Below are 21,308 nucleotides of genomic sequence, written 5' to 3'. Positions count from 1 at the left end.
AAAGGAAAAGCTCGACTTTTTTTTGTTGTTGTTGCTAAGTCATGTTGCCCATGAAGAAACAAGGTACCTTTGTTGAACGTTCTCATCATAGCATAGCAAAGGATTTTGCAGTAATGAAAACAGTAACAGTTGATAACTCCCAGGCCTCTATTCAGATATTATCAAGTTGTCATCAAGTCACTTTCAACTCCTGGGCGGCCCCTGTGTGCAGGGTAGAACTGCTCCATAGAGTTTTCAAGCTGTGACCTTTTGAATGCAGATCACCAGGCATGTCTCCCCAGGTGCCTCTGGGTGGGTTCAAACTGCCAGCCTTCAGATGGTAGTCAGGTGCTTAACAATTTACACCATACAGGGACTTCTCTTCAGATGGGTTATCAGATAAATTCTTGGAGTGAATCAGTCGTTAAATTTTAGATGTACAGAAGAATTTTGTTGTTAGTTGCCGTTGAGCCGTTTCTGACTCACAGCAATCTCAAGCGTATAGTGTAAAACGGCTCCGTAGGGTTTTCAAGGCTGTGACCTTTCAGAAGGAGGTTGCCAGGCCTTACTTCTGAGGTGCCTGTGAGTGGGTTTGAACTGCCAGCCTTTTGGTTAGTAGTGCAGCACTTAACCATTTATGCCACCCAGGGACTCCTGTAGAAAAACTAGATTGACTCATATTGAAATTCATTGAACAAAATTAAAAAATATTTGTTGAGCATGTGCTATGGCCCATTATAGGTTCTAGCTACTGTGAGTATGGCAACAAGCAAAAATGAAGTCCTTGATTCCTTGGAGCTTATGTTCTAATGGGGGTAGACAATAAGCCAATAAATAATATGTCAGATGGTGGTAAGTGCTATAAAGCTCAGAAAGAGGCCATAGAATGGTGGGAGAAAGGTGCTATTGTGTAGAGGCCTAACGAGGCCTGCCTGTGTGAGGAACTATCTGATGCGGGGAGGGGTGGACTATGAAGATATGCTAAGGAAAAACAATCCAAAAGGAACAACAGAGCAAAGACCCTGAGAGGCAAGGCTGTGCCAGTATGTTCAAGGAGAGCCAGGGGCTGGTGTGGCTGGAATACAGGGAGCAAGGAGAAGAGGGGTCTGGAGAGGGGTCAGAGAGGTATGTGGGGGCAAGTTCATATAGGGCTATCTCGGCCAAGATGAGGACTGTGGTTTTTGCTCTGAGGGAGACAGAAACACCTTTGAAAGGTTTTGAGCAGGTGGATGGCCTGATCTGATTTACGATTTTAAAAGATCATGCTGGCTGTTGTATAGAGGAGGGACTGTAAGGAGATAAGTGGAGGAGCAAGGGGAACAGTTTGGAAGCAATCGCAAAAGCCCAGGCAAAAAAGTGATGGTAGCAATGGTGGTAGTTCACACCTAGGTGGGTAACACTACAGGTTTGGATACATTTTTAAGGTAGAGCTGGCAGGGAGGACTTCTGGTAAATGAGATGTGGGTGGTAAGAGTAATAGAGAATTCAGGAGGCCCCCAAAGTTTGGCGTTAGCAATTAGAAGAGAGAAGATACTGAGAAGGGGAAGCCTGTAGGACATATTTTACCTGTCTGTCTTGGACAGATTAAATTTGTCTATGAAACATCAAAAGTACAGATGGATATGAGTCTAGAGTTGGGGAAAAATTATGGGATGAAGATACAAATTTGGTAATGCTGAGATTGTTTAAAGCCAGATCCACTATGGAGTGAATGTAGACAGCAAAGAGAAAAATTTCAAGAACTGATCCCCGGAATATATCATCATTTGAGGTTGGGAGGATCAGAAGTGTTCAACAACAGAGACTCGGCAGAGTGACCCAGCAAAGTAGGAGAACTAGAAGAGACCGGAGTTGGAGCCAGGTATAGAACAGCCTGGAGAGGAGGGAGTGATGGTGTCACATGTTGCTGACAATAAAATAAGAATAGAACTGAGAATTGTCCATTGTTTGGCAATTCAGGCTTCACAGGTGACCTTATATAAGACCAGTTTCTAGGGGTTGTGGACATGGAAGCCCCATAGTATTGTGTTCAAGACAGAATTGGAGAGAAAGAAGAGGCAGTGTGTGTAGATAACTTCCTAGAAGATAACAAAGAAATGAGGCGGTAGCTGAAGAAAGATGAGAGTTGAAGTTGTTGTTTTAGTTTTTTTGAGGTGGGAGATATTACAGCAAATGTGTAGGCTAAGGGAAATGACCAGCAGAAAGGAAAAAAACTGGCGATGTAGGAGAGAGAAAGAAAGCAACAAAGTAGAAAAGAACATTCCAAAAAGAGATTCAACGTACAGGGTATTTTGCTGGTGAGGTAAGGTGAGCTGAGAGTGCATAATGGGAGGGTTTGGGAGGGAGGGGGCTCAGACTAGGGAAAAATGAAGAGCCGTATGGGAATCAGATTCTGGGTGGGAGGGATGTTCTAGGATTGTTGGGTTTCTGATAAAACCAAAACCCACTGCCGTCAAGTCAATTCCGACTCGAAGTGACCCTATAGGACAGAGTAGAGCTGCCCAATAGAGTTTCCAAGGAGCGCATGACGGATTCAAACTGCCAACCTCTTGGTTAGCAGCCGGAGCACTTAACCACCAGGGTTTCTGGGTTTCTGATGACTGAGGTAAATTCAGGCATAGGGCACAGTGAAATTCTCCTGTTGGTCTTCTGTGGGAGGTGGAGAACTCCTGACATTATAACCTCCTTTGAGAGAGTGGTTTCTTAAACAGATTGAAGTGATGACATATGTAACCTGTCAGGGGAAAAGGGAGGGCTTGCCTTCCAGGAGAAGCAGAAGGAAGGAAGCATCTGGGAGGGTACTAGCGTCCCCAGGAGCACCTCCTGTCCAGACCAGTGAGGTCAGCATCAAATTAAGAATCTAAATAAAGGTAGAAGTCAATTTTGGCCAAAGCAATAGAGTTCTAATCTTGGTTAAATATGTCAGATTATTGTTGTTATTATTAAAATTTTTACAAACAATAACCAAATGAGATCATAAAGGGTTGTGAAAGAAAAAGGACATGAACGGACAGATGAACATGATAGGTGTCATTCGATGGCATTTCGGAGGTATATTAGATGCAGCAATTGCATTCATCTTGGGACATGCACAGAACAGTCAGTTTTTGAAGCACCAAAATGAAAACACCTACTCTTAAGGGGTAGGCAACTTTCTGAGTCATTTGCTTTGTGTTTTTTTCATAGCTACTTCTTGCTTTTCTCTGGCTTTATTAGCAGGTTATGTTGCACTGTAAAGAAGATAAGACTCCTGGTTCTTCTTTTTTTGTTGCAAGCCTGTCTTCTTTTATTTCCAGTTTTTTATGGCATTTACGTGCATAAGAGTTTAAGAAGTAATGGGACCACAGTGTTCTTGATATCATAGGCCTTTGAGATGTAGGGTCAGTGTGATATAACTGAGGAAAAAAAGGCAGAGCTGCTGCAATTCTTATGAAACTCTTATAGGCTCGTTTTCCAAAACAGACCTTTCAAAATTAACATTTCCATTTAAATATTCTTACAAAAAGACAGACTCCGCTTGCCTATTCTGCTTGCCTGCTCTGCGTCTCATGGGGATTCTGATTTTACTGACAATTCCAGGTGTTGAAGTCTGTTGCAACTTTCCACATAAGATACCATTCACTAGTGAAACCCTATTTGTAGAGAAATTACTGATTAAGCAGGAGAAATTTTTTATCCTTTTATTTAAAAGAAAAAACTATTTATAAAATTAGATCCATTCCACCCAACTTTGAAATTTCAAAGAAGAAATATTTTAGGCCCACGGGGACCTTTGATGTGTCCTGATTTCTATAAAAAGCCAGTTGTAACCATGAACCTTGCATAGACTAAGCAACAGAAAGAGCCGGTAAACCGTGGAGAAAACAGAATATGGTAGTGAGGGTGTCTTTTTTCCCAGATCCTTTTTCAGACCCTCTTGAGAAAAAGAATGCTTCTTTGTGTTGTCCTGCAGGTTAGTCTGCCTCCAAGAGTCCACCCCAAAGAGACCTCACCACCAAGTTACTAGAATTCAACAGATTATAAACCCTCAAAGTCATGGATTCTTCTTCCCACTAAGTCAATCTATCACAAGCTATGGGAGCCACATTTGTACTCTGAATTTCATAATTTCGACACTCAGGGAAATGACTCACCTGTTAAGTGGTTCCCTGCACTTTCAACATTGTTATAACTTTAATCATATAATACAGTTGGGAATGGAAATATCTAAATGACTTTTGATGTTTTGTGAGAAGACGTTTTCATGGACGTGAATATGAAAGGAAATAATGTATTAATGATTTCACTAAGTGAAGAGGAAAAAAATCCCCTTTAATTTGCATAATCTTTTGAGTGCTGACATTGTACATGAAAGGGGGAGAGTAGGGGAAGGAAACTAACATTATTGAGTGGCTTCTCTACCAACTGCTGTTTGGAGTTTCTTCTGTACCAACTGCTGTTTGGAGTTTCTTCTGTACCAACTGCTGTTTGGAGTTTCTTTTCTTGCTAAATTACACAAAATAGCATCTACACTCTATTCTCTTTGTCTTTTCCTCCCTCTGATTATCCTCTCCTCTCATCTGCATACGCTGGTCTACTCACTATATTCTGAACAAACCTGTGTGCTCCACAGAGCAGAGGTAGGAAAGGAAAGGAAAATTTCAGGACTGGGAAGTGGAATGCAGTGTAGGATGACTCAGAGATCCAGTGATGAGGAAAGTCCAGATTGGATTTGATAATTAGGACATCGGTGACCTCTTCAAAGCGTTTTTGTGAAGTGGTTAGAGTGGAAACCAGATTTTGGAAGGTTGACAATTAAATTGAAGATGAAGAATTTAGAAGTTTAAACAAATGAGAGGCTTGGATCTCTGAAAAGAGGGCAATAGCTAAAAAGTCAAGGAGCTTCTTAGGAGAGTTGTTTTTCAAAGATGTGGAACTGAAGCAGCCACAGGCCAGTGGGACAGAAAGGTTGAAGGGATAGGAGAGAGTTTACTTTATGGGTTGATGAGGACTGCATTGGTGTTTTTCATTTCTGATAGAGAGAAGAGGGCTTCCTTTGAACATTTTTTTTTTTGTATGCCAAGATGTTATCTCTTTTATTCCTTATAACATCCTAATGCACCAGGTAAATAGCAATGCCCCCATTATACAGATGAGGAAAGTCAAAGTTTAAGTGAGACAGGCAGCCTCAGAGCTCAACAATTCAAGGAGACAAAGGCAGTCTCAGAGCCCAACCGTTCTAAGAGACACTTGTTCTGGCTTATCCCCCTAAACCAAATAGAATAGGCCACACATTCTTCTGAAATTGTCCATGACAAGATCACAGCAGAATGGGCCATAGATGGCCTCAACCCACCTCTGGGTGGAGATTCAACATGTTAATGAAGAAAAATTGATCTCTTCTTCCATCCTGGAGAATCAAACCCTTGACTAAAGAAAATGCCTAGTCATTCCCAAGCTCTGAGTGCCTGCATGAAGGTCAATCCTAAATATTCATGATGAATTTGCATTGCCTTGTCTGCTCTCTGTAAAAGCCCACTTTCCCAAGCTGCCTTGAGCAGTCTTGGAGACAGCAGTCCCCATTGCTCCTTTCTTTGTCCAAGAAAATAAAGGCTTCTTTCTGACCTCCCATCTTGGCCTCTTGTTTATTGGCTGTAACAAGTCATGCACAGCAAAACCTGGGGTTTTCACCCAGCAATATAGCATCTTGCCCAAAGACTTATAGCTCCTGAGAGGGTGCAGCTGGGATTTGATCCTAGATCTGGCCAACTACAAAGGTTACTGCGTTTCTGTTCTAATAATCTGTGAGAATTTATGTTTAGAAGTATGTTCTTAACAAACATGTCGTGAACTCTCAAGAAACCCAGTGAGACGTTGCTCTCTAAAGCATGAATTTCCTCCTTGAGTTACCCAAACCTTCACACGAGTTTATTGGGAATAGTGCTCACTGGCCTCACACCTAAGATCCTGTTAGTTGCTTAGGGTCAGGCTCCATGCTTCCCTCCTTGATCAAGGGCATAATGCATTGAATTCTGGTGTTTTGCAAGGCACAATAATACAGTCTAATTCTGAATAGTAATAATGGCTGTCCATGTTCTTTTCATGGTGGTAACTAAAGTACATTAAGATGTCATATCCATAAAAATCATTCAGATCACAATTGCAAAGTGTGATAGAGAGCTTGTTAAATTTGGAGACAAATCATGTGGCATCAGGAAAAGCCATGGGATACATTCATTGTCAAATACTCAGTATTGGATGCTTTTTCAACTAAGTTGCTGCCTATTTCCAGACTGAATGGAACTCAGGAAGGCATTTTCTTTTCAGTCAGAGAATGTATGTCGATGTGCAGCAAATAGCACATAGCTCTGGGGTTTTCTCAGCTAAATAATACTGAAAACAATCAGTTGAAATTTTATTGTCTGTTGATAAACACTTTGTGCATTATTTCAGCCAGTTTTAATTAGATTTATTTTTAAACTCAGTTTCTGTAAGTTGCCCTGACAGTAAGATCAGATGATTATTCTAATACGGAAAACATAAACACACCCGAAACTGCTTGTACTGCATTGTCATGGCCGCTTAGCGCCTGCTGAGCCGTGCACTCTTGATGGGGAGTTACAAGGCCCTTGGAACCCCTGCAAAGAAGAGACAATTGCCATGCTGTCTCCATAGTATAAAATATTTTAAAATTGAATCCTTAGTTATGAGACGAGAAGACTTTGTTTTTTAGAAATAAATCAGGGTGTAAACCAGGTTGGTTACATTGCAAAGGTGCATCAGATACGTGAAAAACTGCAGCATGAAAATTCCCATGATGTACTTTCATTGCCTTCCTGTCCATTTGTATTGTCCTGGTCTCCTCCAAAAAATAGTGGGTGCTTTGGCAATAATTCCAGGCTCCCGTGTCCATTTTTTTTTTTTTTTTTTTTCCCCTCACTCTCTCATTGGCATTTTGTTCTGAAACATGAAATGTGTGCTCATGGCCTGGCTTATTCATCTATACCTCTTCTAGACTGGGAGAAACCTCAGGAGAGGTGGGTACTGTGTCTTGTTCCTCTCCGTGTTCCTAGTGCCTGAAAAAAAAAAACAATTGCTCATTTCATGGAACTGAACACTGGAGGTCTTCTGTGTGTTCCATCGTATGCTGCTTTGTACCTTCAGATTCTTCAAGCTTTCTTCCAAATAGCAGCAGCTCCTGAGTATGCTAGAACTCATAAATGTTAATAGCTAATGGTGATTTGTTTATTGAAAGGTGAGTGCCCCAGGGGTTTTATCCCTTGTTCTTTTCGTTTGAGAAGCATGTTGAAGTTAGCAAGGATGGGAATGTGTTATCTCCCCAGAGCATGCAGTTGAAAAGGGAAATGCCTCGTCCTTGTGGGAGCCCCACAATGGGCAGTGACCACATGCTTATGTTTTTGGACTAGAGGCTTGAGAGTGAAGGGGTAGTTTGAGGAAATAGTGTATCAAATGGGTTAAGACGGTGCAGATTCTCTTTTAAAATACACGCCAGAGAGAGTTGTCTTAGTATTAAATATCTATAAATTGAGTCAAGGAGCCCTGGTTGACACAATGGTTAAGAGTTACAGCTGCCAACCAAAAGGTTGGCGGTTCAGATTCACCAGAAGCTCCTTGGAAACTTCATGAGGCAGTTCTACTCTGTCCTGAAGGGTTGCTAGGAGTCAGAATCGACTCAACGGCAGCAGGTAAATTGAGCAAAGTTGCAAATAATTTGTTACCCTTCTTACCAGGATGCGATGTCTCTCTGGAAACGTTGGCATTAACATATTGACTCAGTTTCGTTGTTCCCATTTGAAATTTATTTTTAAAAATAAAATAAAATTCCCAATACCCTATCCTATGGAAAGCAGTCCTGTAGAAGAATAATAAATTCCTCTTTGGAGGAAATGGCTTAGTTTTTCTGCAACGCGGAAGAGTTCATGAGAGTCGGCCACTCCCCCTGGTGTGGCACTGTCCTAGCCAGAGGGACGAGATTTTGCCACCAGTTTTATCCCATTGGTGGTGAGCCAACTGAGTGTTCACCTGCAGAATGTTCTATCAAACTTGATAATCGTACTTTACTTCCTACAGGTGTTCAGCGAACACTCCTTCCAGTGCCAGTGGTATGGTTTTCAAAGCATTACTGTTCTAGTAGGAATGAATCCAGTTGAAATTCACTACAGTTATTTTGTTTTCCAACAGGTTCTTAGCATGATAATCAATGCCGCTTACAAGCCTGGAAGGGTATTAAGAGAATTACAGCTGGTGGAAGACCCAAACTGGAACTTCCAGGAGGAGACACTGAAGGCAAAGTAAGTTTTTTCCGTCTGGAGAATAAGGGTTTTTTTTTAAAAATACTGACCCTGCTCCTTTGAAACTTCTTGTTCTTCTTTTTAACATAGCACAGAGAAATGGAAACAAACTGAAGAACTGTTGCTCTGCAGTTCTGTGTACTATATATAGATTTATTGACGTTTTTGCTATACAGTGTTGCTGTAAGCCTTAGGACTTCTAAAGTAGAGATTTGCTTAACACTTTATTATGTTAAACATCAGAATGGTTCATTCAGAATAAAAACACTGTGTTTCAGGGTCAGTAGAATATTTGATCAAAAGGGGAAAAATTATAGAGAGGCTATCCCTTTTCATTATTATAGTATATTTACTACGTTTAGTAAAATTTGATACCGTAGAGAGTTTATGCCAAACACATGTTCTCTGCTCTGGGAATTTACAGTTTTAGAAGATGAAAAGAACCAATACACTTGTGTGGCTTTTGTTATGTAAAATGGCAGTCAGTGGGCTTTGGGTTGACACATGGGCAGTCCCTTTTTTCCTTATTTGGAAGTAGGCGAATTGTTTTTGCTTTGCTTTAAGTTTCTTGAACTCTGAAATTGAGAGCCTGAACTGGATCACTGTGCTTGAACTCAGTTTTGGGGAGGTACATAGGAAAAGATACATTTTTCAAGATAACTTTATGTTTTATAATAGCTTCAATGTTTTGAGAGGGCTTTTAATGTTTATTATGCTTTTCAAATAGAATAGATCTGACTGGTCAACTTGTTCTATGACCGTTTCTTAAATATCATTTAAATGTAATGTTTGGAAAATGATGCTCTTTTAAAGAGTGGACCACTCTTCCATGGCTAGTGTATCTCAGCTCACCTGTAAAGAAGGCATGTATCTGATGCATAAAGAAAATTGAGGAATATTAATTTGTATGGCCGGTTATATCTCTCTCTATCGTTAACTCATACTGGTACTGAGTGGAGATATTGAGGCTTATTGTACTGTTCTTCAAAATTCCTTGTCAGCAATCAACTCAGCATTTCTGGTGTCTTTTTTGAACATCTCCGTAATTTTAGATTCATTGTAAGTCATTATGGTCTAACGATACTCTGCCAAATCACAATATATGTAAACATATTTAAATTTATACAATATGATATGTAAATAGCAAGTTTATTTTTATTAAGTGGCATGTCAGTGAAAGATAGCACTCCAACTCATTCTTTCCAAAGAAATATGTAAATGAGCTTCACCTAGGCTTTGAAAAATTAACCAAGTTTTTTTGTGTGTGTGTCTAATGTTCCATGTTTTTTCATTCTACCCAAGGGAGAGGTCATCAGCAATAGAACATTTCCTTATAAGGTCAATTCCTATTAGTAGTGGCAGAAAACTTTTGCAGGTGTTTATATGGAGAAATGCTTCTTCTCGTTTTAAAACTTCTCTGTAAAATTCAGTACATCCGAAAATACACCTAGTGGGTATAGAAATAGTAAAACCACAAAAATCTTAAATTCCACTAAAATCTCCCCTGCTCCTGAATCAGCCCGAAACCTGTGCCGGACACAAAAATGACAGGGGTAGTTCATTTTGCAGAGTTTGCACTCATTTTCATGTTACCAAGCCGATCAGAAATTTTATTAAATCCAGCCTGATACAATCAAAACAGACATTGTGAAATCCAGCCCTGCTGTATTGTAAAAGCAATGTATTACCTATTATATCAAATATGACAGTAGGTTCCGTAGCAAAATTTTACACAGCAACTTATAATGAGAAAATGTCTGTCTAAACTGGGTTTCAAGTGTGTTACGTCACAGTAGCATCTCAAAAAAAAAAAAGCTGCTAATGATGATGGGTTTACAGTCAGTAGGCGCATTCCTGTTGTCATACTACATGTTGAGTCACCTCATTCCTTCTGATATAAAATGACAACTTTTTAGATCTTGACAACTTTGCTATTTTCTTTGGTGCAAATGGAAGGAGAGAGATCTGGCTTCTTTCCATTTAGCTGAAAGGCAGAAATGCTTTCTGTCATGAATAAATTAGCTTAGCAGAGGGGAGACCTGCTTGTAAGGTATTCAGTTGTCTTGGTTGTAGTTGCTGAATTATAATTACAAAGGTTGTTTTCAGGAAGAAAGGACATGAGATTGTCCATAGGGCGATGTGGTTGCTGTCACTTAGCATCTAGGATTTCTGTTTTTTTTTTTTACCCCCTCCACTGAAGAGTTAAGATCCATTTAGGTGGGAGGATGGAGGTGCCATTGAAGAGGTATTTGACCTGTAAATATAATAAAAACTAACACTATCACTTACGGTTGTCTCTCAGTGACTTTTCCTATTTATCCAACAACCATGCCTTTTACACTATTCCTAAAGAAATTACTGCAGTGTTTGAACAACGTGTAAGGAGCCTATCATATTATTAGTCTTTAACATGTATTAAAAGGTAAAAATATACTAGCTGCAAAGGGACAAATGGATTATAATGTTCATTTCAGCTCTTCCGAGAGAGAGAATTCCTTCTTGCCGATGAATTTAAGTGTACTAAATTGACCTACATTATTTTGAATTTTAGGAGGAGGAGTTTAGCCTATACCTTAGGGGAATTTAAAAAAAAGCAAAAAACTGTATCTAAAGATATTTAAATATGTCTTCTTGAGAAAAAAAAAAAAGGACTCTGTTAACTCTTCCTAGAATGATTTTTATGGTAATTTTAATAACAGCCAGGTAGAAACTTAATAGATTTTCCTAGTCCTTTGTTACAGCTATTCAGAATATTTAAAGAGGAAATAACCTGGTATAATGTCACCTGAATTAAACTTCAGTATCACTTAGGCAGAAGCAAGGAGATAAAATCAGATCTTCATTTTTAGGTGAGACATGGTCAGTTCTATGGAAATGATATTTTTTGTTTCTTTTTCATAAGCAATGGCTACTTTTGTATGTGCTTTTATTTGAATTTTTTTTCTACTTATGCCCATATTTTATGACTAGTAAGATATACTATTTGACTGTAAAGTGCTTTATGTAAAAAAGGATTCCCAAACCAAGGGGGAAACCCTGGTGGCGTATTGGTTAAGTGCAACAGCTGCTAGCCAAGGGGTTGGCAGTTCGAATCCACCAGGCGCTTCTTGGAAACTCTATGGGGCAGCTCTACTCTGTCCTATAGGGTCGCTTTGAATCGGAATGAACTCGACGGCACTGGGTTTTTTCTGGGCTCAAACCAAGGGACTTCTCACTGAGAAAGGTTTTCGTTTTGTTCATTTGTTCAGTTTTGTTTACTTTGCTCAGACTTGTGCTATTTGCTTTCCTGAAAATGTAAGGTACAAATTTACACTAAGAAAGCATGTGAACCAATCTAATACTAAGAGAAGAGTGAATTCATGTGTATGTGTGCACTTAAGTTCATCAGACTATTGGTTTGGTGTTTCTAGTTCCAACAGGGACCGCTTTAGGATGTTTGAATTAGAAGTAAACACACACACACGCACACACACACACACCCATGCAAGCACACATGCATGCACACACTCACACACACATTCATTCCATTTATTGTACAGCATTTCCACTGATAATGGAAAAGATCATTGATTGTGCTCTGCATTACCTGAAATGCAGGAAAGGAGAAAGAAGAGAGAAATTTTGGAGGGGTCAGTATCATATCCAGGCCAAAGGCCAGTGAGCCAGTGTATTGACCCTAGTGCCTGATGATTAAGAAGATGTGACCAGTGAACGAAAAGCCTTGTTATCTTACTATACCTTACAGTTGCTTAAGGAGGAGACTGATTTGCTTATGGCATGTGGAGCTTCTCTTAATTCTTCCTTCAGTATTCAAGGATGTGAATTCAGCTTGAAGAACTGGAAACTTGTCCTCTTCTCCCACCCACATTGCTACCTAATAAGATTTTGTGAAAAGGTCATGATATGAGTCAGCTGAGAGCTTTAACCACTGCACCACCAGGCTTCGTATTGAGTGATATTAATTAAGCCAAGTTCATGTCATCCCACTCTGACAACCAAAGAAGAGCATGCTTCCATGTTGTTTCTCTTGTTCTATAGCTTCCTTTATTGCTAAGGTCTGGGTTTTCATAGGGTACTTCTGAGAATAGTGTCGGCTTCAGTACCTCCTCTTTATATGCTCAATCTATGAAGAGATTACATTCTTACTTTCAGATATCTATGGAACCTCAGTAACCCAAAAGTGCTGAGGAAAAAAGTGATGCTCAAGCCCCTGAGGACTGCTTGAAATGAAGAATGTCTTTCTTACTAGATACCTTCCTTACAATTCTCTCCTCCCCCATCTTTTTTGCTTTCTTTGCCATTTATCACTTCCAGTCCAGTGATCTTTAACTTCTTTGTTCCCCTCTTCCTTCCTTCTGAGATGATTAATCAGGCCAAGGATTTTTCTTCTAGCTTGGTTGTCTCTTTTAATATTTTCCTCCTTTTCTTCTCAGAACTTGTAATACATACTTTAAGAATCTTACCTTAATGTTTACAGTCACCTGGTTGGGCTATTTAATAAATGATATGGCTGAGTGGTTTTCCCTCAGGACTCACATTGACAGAATAAAGTGAAGAGTATTATCCCATGCTCTTGAGTACTTCTCTTTTCATATCCCGCCTGTAAAATTATGACATTGATAACACCTTTTTAAAGCCTTTTATGGTAAATAAAACATTAAACAGAGTCTTAATTTTTGTACTTTTGGTACAATAAGGAGTAGAGTAATGAGACTAGGGTTGTTGCTTTGGACCTTCACCTGGGTGCTCTGCGTGATGTGGAGCATGCCATCCATCTGTCCACCCCACAGTTCCATGTCTGTCAGTTGGAGCTACTAATACTTACCCATACTATCTTGGAAGATTGTATAAGGATCAAATGATGTAGAGTCCTTGAGAAAATATAATTTACAGTATTATATAAATGCAGCCATACCATTACATCCCAGCCATTGGGTAAAATCTTAGAACTGCCTGTTGCCTGTATTTCTTAATAGTCTAATATCTTTATATATTTAGTATGGAAAAAATTGCCCTAATTTGTTGACCATCTCCAAAATAAGCCAGTTTATTGGTGTTCCAAACAGTTTTCCTCCACACTGCAATAATAACTGAAAGTGTTTGCCTGTACCGAGCCACTAGCATTCAAAAAATACTTACTCGAAGGAAAGCTTATCATATATTAAGCTTAATAAACTTTGAATTATATGATAAAACTACATTTTTTTGTTGTGGTGAAATATACAGCACATAAAACTTTTGCATTTTAGACATTTTAAAGTCTACAATTTAGCGGCATTTTGGGGGTGTCCTTGTGTGGCGCAAACAGTTGGGGCTTGACTACTAGCCGAAAGGTTGATGGTTTGAACCTACCCAGAGGTGCCTCGGAGGACAGACCTGACAGTCTGCTTCTGAAAGGTCACAGCCTTTAAAACCCTGTGGAGCACAGTTCTACTCTTACACACATGGGGTGGCCATGAATCTAAAGTAACTAACAACAACAAATGTTGTGCTACCATCATCTCTGTTTAGTTCCAGAACGTTTCCATTGCCCCAGAAAGAAACCCTGTATCCATAAAGCATTCACTGATCTGCTTTCTCTCACTATAGATTTGCCTGTTTTGGATATTTCATAGAAATGGAAATCATAGAATATGTGACCTTTTATATCTAGCTTCTTTCACTCATTGTGATGGTTTCAAGGTTCACACATGTTGTAGCATGTATCAGTAAGTCATTTTTTATGATTGAACATACAGTTATTATTTATTTTAAAAATTTTTTATTTTGAATCAGTCTTAAACTTAGACAAGGTGCAAGTACAGAATAAACTTTTTCTCTTACAAATACTTATTGTGTATTTCCTACAAATAAAGACATTCTCCGACATAACCACAATACAGCTATCAAAATCAGAAATTTAATATTGATGCATTTAAAAAATAATGGTTGCTGTCTAGTTGATTGAGACTCATGGCGACCCCATGTGTGTCAGAGTAGAACTGTGCTCCATAGGGTTGTCAGTGGCTGATTTTTAGAAGATGATCACCAGGTCTTCCTCTGAGGCACCTCTGGGTGGACTTCTAACCTCCAACCTTTTGGTTAGCAGCCAAACATGTTAATGGCTCATACTACTCAGACTGTATTGATACATTATTACCATTTAATCCTCAGATTCCACTCAAGTTTCAACAGTTATCCCAATATTGTCCTTTATGGCACACATGTCCAGAATCACATAGTGTTTGGTTGCCATGTCTCTTTAGTTTCCCTCCTTCTGAAACAGCTACTCAGACTTTCCTTGACTTTTATTACCTTGATACTTTTGAAGGTTATGGGCCACTTATTTTGTAAAATACCACTTCAGTTTTTTTGGTATTGACGTTTTTCATGATTGGATTCAGGTTATGCATCTTCAGCAGGAATATCACAGAAGAGATGTTGTATTCTTCTCATTGCATCCTATCCTGGGCACACAGTTTCAGTTTGACTCATTACTGGTTATGCTAACTTTGATCACTTCATTAAGGTGGTAACTGCCAAACTTCCCCACTGTAAAGGTAGTTTGTGAGGAGATACCTTGACACTATGTAAATATCGCATTCCTCATCAAATTTGCAATTTATTCTTCATTTATTTATATCAATGAATTAATTTTTAGGCTCCTCTTTTATTCAATGGATTGTGATCCATTACTATCTTATTTACTTTGATTCTCAGATTATCCCAGATTTGGCCAGTGGGAGCTACATCAAGCTAGCTTTTATGGCCTTTTCACGTTTCCCTCATTCTCTGATAGTTTCTCACTTTCTGACCCAACAAGATGTTCACAGTTCGTCTTGTCCTTTTCCAGCCCCAGTTCTGGTATTCATTTCTCTAAGAAGCCTTAGTTTTGTTGTTGTTTGTTTCTGTACTAAATGGTGTTTAGAAACCATGATCTGGCATTAGGTATGCTCACTTCTGCTAATGCCCTGAGTGTCGTTCTTCCCAGAATGTTTATTAAAATAAGCCTTTGTTACCTACCCATGGAAGAAAGAGGAAGGATGCAGGATTGAACAGAGAGGGAAATCGAGCCTAACTTTTGCCCTTGAGGAGCTTTTGAGTTAGAGGTTCAGGGTAGTCCCAAGTTGGGCCATTAGGTAGGTCACTGGATAGGGCTGTCCCTGAGAAAGGCAGGGAACAGGCAGCTTTTTGCAGCTGAGGCAAACTAAAGGGACTGACAACTGAAGGCCGTTTGCCAACAGTACTCACAGCAGCTGGGGCAGCAAGTTCTTCACTGACAGGAGATGCAAGCGGCGTGTCCCGGTGTCGCCCACCTCACCCTGCTCGGGCTCCGACACCCTGTGCTGCGTGCCCTCTTGCACGCGCCCTCCTTCCCTGGCTCAGGCTCTGGCACCTCGCCCTCCCCCCAGCACCTGTACATGTTCCTTGCTCAGCTTCTACCCCTACCCCTCTACCACCACCATGGCTTTTAGACAGAACTTTTCAGAAAGGGAAGGAAGAGGAAAGAAGTGTGTTTCGTTTTTGTCTACACTGTAACTTTTATTTTCATAAATTTAGATTGGCTTCTCCTGGCTGTACAAGATTTCACTAAAATGCTTGCTTCCACTGAATCATCCCAAATTAGCCCAAAAAAAAGCTATACTTTTTGAGATTTTCCTTTTCCTGTGGGTATTTTTTCCCTTTCTTTGTGCCTCTCTCCAATGTGTCCCCGGATATATCTGCTTTGTTATTTGGAGGTTTGGGAAACATAAATGCCTGTCTCTGAGCCCTAGTTCCACAGTTTGAATTCACATCTGGTTTCCATATTTCTCCTGTTTGTTTGTTTGTTTTTACCTCTTGCTGTTATTTTTTAAGGGACTTTGAGAATCCCAATATTGATTTGCAGCAATAAAAAAAAAGAAGAAAGAATCCTGATATTGAGCTCTTCTGTACACAGCCCTTGGAACACTGACACTGTAGTATATAAAACTGCAAGGGAAAATGTACTAATAAAATGTATTTATTCGACATCTCCCAAAACATGAGAGAGAGACTGTGTTCACAGAGTCAGGCCATTTTTATTACGGAACACAATAAAAGCAATAGGCAAGAATCACCCAAAAATGAATCATAGAGGCCCTCCTCAGGGGACAGGAGAGTCAAGCTTCTATATCTAGGGTCAAGAGAGGTCCTAGAAAAATCAACAGTTGTACAAGGGTATAGGATTTAAACCATGATCTTATCTACAAAGGATTGCTTTTTCTTACTACATAGAAAGTCAAGGTTGGCACATCAGAGAAATTGAGGAAAAAAAGAGTAGAGAAGGGCTGGGATATGAAAGCTCAGTGTATAAACATAAAATGTAGTTTTTTAAGTTAGAATCTTAAATTTTTTTGCTGTTGATATTTTAAACAATGAGTTATTAAGAGAAAAAAAGCATGTTTTTCCAGATTCCAAAAAGATAATTAAAAAAAATTTTGAAATAAGCTCAGTAGAAGTTATCGCATTTATTTCTGTCATCACATTATTCTTTGTGAACCAGATCACCAGTTTTGAATTTAATTGTTTGCGCATTACAAAAATGACAACCATCTTATTTTACACTCATTTGTACAACATGTTTGGTGTTCCTGTTATATTTTATAGTGGACTGATGGAGACCTAAATGTGTTTGTGAAAGAGCAGGCTTGACAAAGATTTCATGTCATTACCTCATGAATTGGCAATGTCAGTTTACCTGGGTAGTTTCATTCCTTCTGATTTTGGTTGGTTTTCCAGAAACTAATCCAAGTGTTATCTGCCAAAGCTACCACTATATGCTGTTTTTCTGGAAAATAAATCTGTTGTTCAAAATTTTAACTTAAAAATTGGGGGCACACATCAAGGGCAAAGCTTAATGGGCACAGCTATTTTGATGTGTTCTAATTTCAGCAAACTCTGACGTTAGTGAGACTTGAGCCTAGATAGAGATCTATAATCTGTTGCCAACTAAAAGATTTATAATTATTTTGCACCAATGTTAGTTTAAAAAATGAATCGAATGGTAATTCAAACAGTTATTTCCAAGTGTTCAGCTTTTCAGGCAGGCATTATTTATGTGATTATCATAGAGATTTGGATGAGAACTTAAGTACCTGTTTCAAACAAAGAACTCATCAATCTGCTTTCCAGAAGATCTGGTGTCTAGTTTTATGTTGATGACTTTATGGCATGTGGTTTTTCTTGGGCAGGAGAAAGTTTTTTGGTCAAATTGTTGAGCAACAGATGACAGTATCTAGATTCTTGAAGCACTTTCACTCCAAATTCTTTGTCATGTTGGGGGATGAGGGTAATTTTAATTTTTTCACTAAAGGAAAAAAAAAGTTGTCATTGAGTCAGTTCTGGCTCATGGTGATCCTGTGTGTGTCAGGGTAAAACTTTACTCTGTGGGGTTTTCAGTGGCTGAATTTTTGAAAGTAGATTGCTAGGCCTTCTTCTGAGGTACCTCCAGGTGGACTTGAACTGCCAACCTTTTGATTAGCAGCTGCCTGGCTTAACCGTTTACACCACTGAGGGAGTCCTTTACTAAGTAGTTGAGCTTTTTTCCAAAGAAGGAAAACATTGGACTTATTTTTACCAGGCCCTAGGGAAGACATAAGAGTTTAATTAATACTTAAATTTTATGGCAGTAAAGTAACCATCTCTGTAAGCATATTAGTTATACTTTTTAAAATTCTCATACCTTAAAATCAGTACATTGTGGATACTATAGAAGATGTTCACATTTCCGGATCTTGTTTTATAATGCATTGAAAAAGTTTTTGTGAAAACTTCAATGTCCTTTGTTTAGACTGGTCTTCCCCCTAAGAAAAGAGAAACCCACCTAAGGTTGACCTCAAAGAATCATTAGAAAATATAAGCCAAGAAAGGAGAAAACTCCCAGGAAGTGACAGCTGCTGGGATCACAAGGAGAAACAGCTTTGTTGATGTGTTGAGGGGTTGACAAACTGTCTGGGGGTCCCCTGTCTGCATCCCTCCCTTCCCCCTGTGGCTTGAAAGTGAGGCCCCTTGATTAGACTGCTGTGTAGAGAGGAAACCAAAAGGCATGACAGATGAGACCGGAAGTGCAGCTAGCTTCTCCAGAAGCATGTTGTTGTTCACTGAGCGGTTTGTCACATTTCCAACCCAGTGAGTGAGATGAGTGGCTGCCCTAATGGGCCAGGTATGTTTAAGGACTTGATCATTTCGCGTTGCCCCTTTTATACTTATAAAATACAGAAGTCTCTTCCTTTAACTATTGATAATTCATCTGAGGCCCGTCATGCTTCCCTGAGCACCAAAGCTGCTGGCTGCTGAGCTCATGATTGCAGGGAATCCTTAGGGACTCCACCGATTTCTCACTCAGGGCTGCTGTGGTTGGTTGGTTTTTGTGGTCCCGCCTTAAAATCCGTTGTGTTTCTCTTTTAAACATGACCTTGCCGACTAGGTGGTTATTCCTATTGCTCTTCTGCACAGATGCCATTTATGATTAATGGAAATTGCCCCCATTTCAACAATATGATATACGGTCTTGATAAAGATACTATTTAATTGTTCTGAATTTGCATGTTTTCCAAAGCAGAATCATGGTACTTTATGCACTCATATTTTCCAAAAAATTAAATATTACAGCAGCAGGAAAATGCATATTATATTTCATTATCATTAGTTTGAGAATGATGCCTATTAGGTAGGTACCATATACTACTAATATTTGGTATTATGTATAACACAATGAGAATATGCTAAGTGGAAATCTTTATTACAGTGGATTATGTTTTAGCATTGTTATCACATGTATACGATGTTAAGCATTTCTTAAAATATTTTGTGAGATCGTTGGGAACTATAAAACAAAATGGAGATCATTAACAATATGATTTGTTGCTAGAAAATAGAAGTGGTTACTTTTGGGATATACTGTACAAAATCAGTCTGAATAATAACTTGGTCTTGCCATTGTTTTTCCTTCCTTATTTTCCAGGTACAGAGGCAAAACCTACAGGGCAGTGGTCAAGATTGTGCGAACATCTGACCAAGTAGCAGATTTCTGCAGACGAGTTTGTGCCAAGCTAGAATGCTGTCCAAATTTGTTCAGTCCTGTGCTAGTTTCTGAAAACTGCCCTGAGAACTGCTCCATTCATACGAAAACCAAATACAGTAAGTACAAATAATGAAAAAAATCATTGGTCCCTAGACCTAAACTGAGGTACTTGACCTTTTTTTTTTTTTAATTTTTTTTCCCCCTCAGACCCTTTCGCATAGTTTTTCATAGGAATTTCTATGAAAAAATTCTTTAAAATTTGCTGTGGCAAGATACTTGTTTTTAGCCTGGTATAAGGAAGGGATGGGGACGATTGGAAAAGAAAAAATTAAAAATGTATATACTGTCATGAATTCCAGTGGATCAATTGATTTCGAAAATGATATGGCTGAAAGAAAAGCATGATAAAAGTAATTATTAGTAATGGTTAGTAATCACTGCCCTTCTTTACCCAGAGGAAGCATCCTTGACTTGATCTACTTCTCTCCTGCTTATACCACATTCCTCAAAACTGTTTCTAGTGGAGTAATTTGAGGATTCAGAAGCCATCATGACTTTATTTGCTCCCGACCATTTTGCTTCTTCACTAGGACTTGGAATTCAGAGTTGTTACCACCTGAATTTTACTCCTGCTCTGGCCTTTCCCAGTCTTCAGCACTTGCCTTTTCTGTCCTCCACCATCACATTTAGTGGCTCCTGCCTTCTGTTGATGGAGTCCCTGGGTGCCACAAACAGGTTAAGCTCTTCGCTACAAACTGAAAGATTAGGGTTTCAAACTCACCCAGAGGCACTTTGGAAGAGAGGTCTGGAGATGCGCTTCTGAAAGGTCACAGCCTTGAAAAAAGTATACTTCTACTCAGACACGCATAGTTGACTTGACTCAATGGCAACTGGCTTACCTTTTTATGGTTTGGTTTGGTTTTGGCCTTCTGTTGATGGTTTCTCCAAAACCTGCCCTTCCTTTACTCTGATGACCTTTTTCTCCACCTACTTTAGCCACTCCCAGATGCCTCCACCTCAGATATCTCAAGCCCTGAAAACCGTCTCTCTGGTTGTCAACTTCTGATCTTTCTACATCTTGCCTTATTTACCACTAATCCAAGGGGTAGACTGCATCCCAGTCAGTGACCTGGCAGTTTGCTCTGTCAGCCAGTGTTTCAGGCTGACTGCTAGGACCCAATGTGGTAAATGCTCCATGAGCCGCAGCCCTCTGTGACTTGTCAACTTGTCTGTCACAACCAAGAATCTGAATATACTTGAAACACTCTTCAGAGTGTGAATTTTCTTTTATTATATGTATACGTATGTTGTTAGGTGCCATCGAGTCAGTCCCGACTCGTGGTGATCCTATGTACAACAGAACGAAACACTGCCTGGTCCTGCACCATCTTCATGATCGTTGTTATGCTTGAGCCCATTGTTGCAACCACGGTGTCAGTCCATCTCATTTAGGGTCTTCCTCTTTTTCTCTGACCCTCTGCCTTACCAAGCATGATGACCTTCTCTAGGGACTGATCCCTCCTAATAACATGGCCAAAGTATGTGAGATGAAGACAGATTTGTTCCTTCCTTTGGCAGTCCATGATATATTCAATATTCTTCACCAACACCACAATTCAAAGGCGTCACTTCTTCTTTGATCTTCCTTATCCATTATCCAGCTTTCACATGCATATGAAAAAGGCGATTGAAAATACCATGGCTTGGGTCAGGCGCACCTTTGTATGTGTTACATACAGAATTGTAAAATCTGTGTTTCACTCCCAGTCCTACAAAAAGCTACCTTTTCTGTCACGTTGAGTTCCTTTCAGTCCACACATGTTCACTTACATGAGACATGGGTGTGTCGGGAGAGCAGGTCATAGTGCTCCCTGAAGAACTTGTCTCCACATCACATTACATGTGGCCAAAGGAACGAGTCACTGAAGCAGGCCACTCAGTAACAGATGTTCCTGAATAAAAAAGGAGTTGACTGAGGGCTAAACTTGGCCTTGACTCTTTGTCTTTAAAATGGG

At 39.5% G+C, this 21,308-nt stretch overlaps 1 protein-coding gene across 9 annotated transcripts in view; it reads left to right on the top strand.

Annotated features, from left to right (window-relative positions):
• SFMBT2 (Scm like with four mbt domains 2) overlaps positions 1–21,308 on the top strand; it is a 265,533-nt gene that overhangs the window by 223,016 nt on the left and 21,209 nt on the right. For all 9 annotated transcript variants that reach the window (XM_023548945.2, XM_023548940.2, XM_023548942.2 and 6 more), the window contains 2 exons: positions 8,161–8,270; positions 19,234–19,409. In XM_023548945.2, coding sequence (XP_023404713.1) covers positions 8,161–8,270; positions 19,234–19,409 — 286 coding nt within the window. The remainder of the gene's footprint in view (positions 1–8,160; positions 8,271–19,233; positions 19,410–21,308) is intronic.

This window comes from Loxodonta africana, chromosome 4, assembly GCF_030014295.1.
Source record: "Loxodonta africana isolate mLoxAfr1 chromosome 4, mLoxAfr1.hap2, whole genome shotgun sequence".
In the NCBI taxonomy this organism is placed as follows: Eukaryota; Metazoa; Chordata; class Mammalia; order Proboscidea; family Elephantidae; genus Loxodonta; species Loxodonta africana.
Note: the sequence above shows the minus strand (reverse complement) of the source record. Positions and strands in the feature narration are given on the sequence as shown.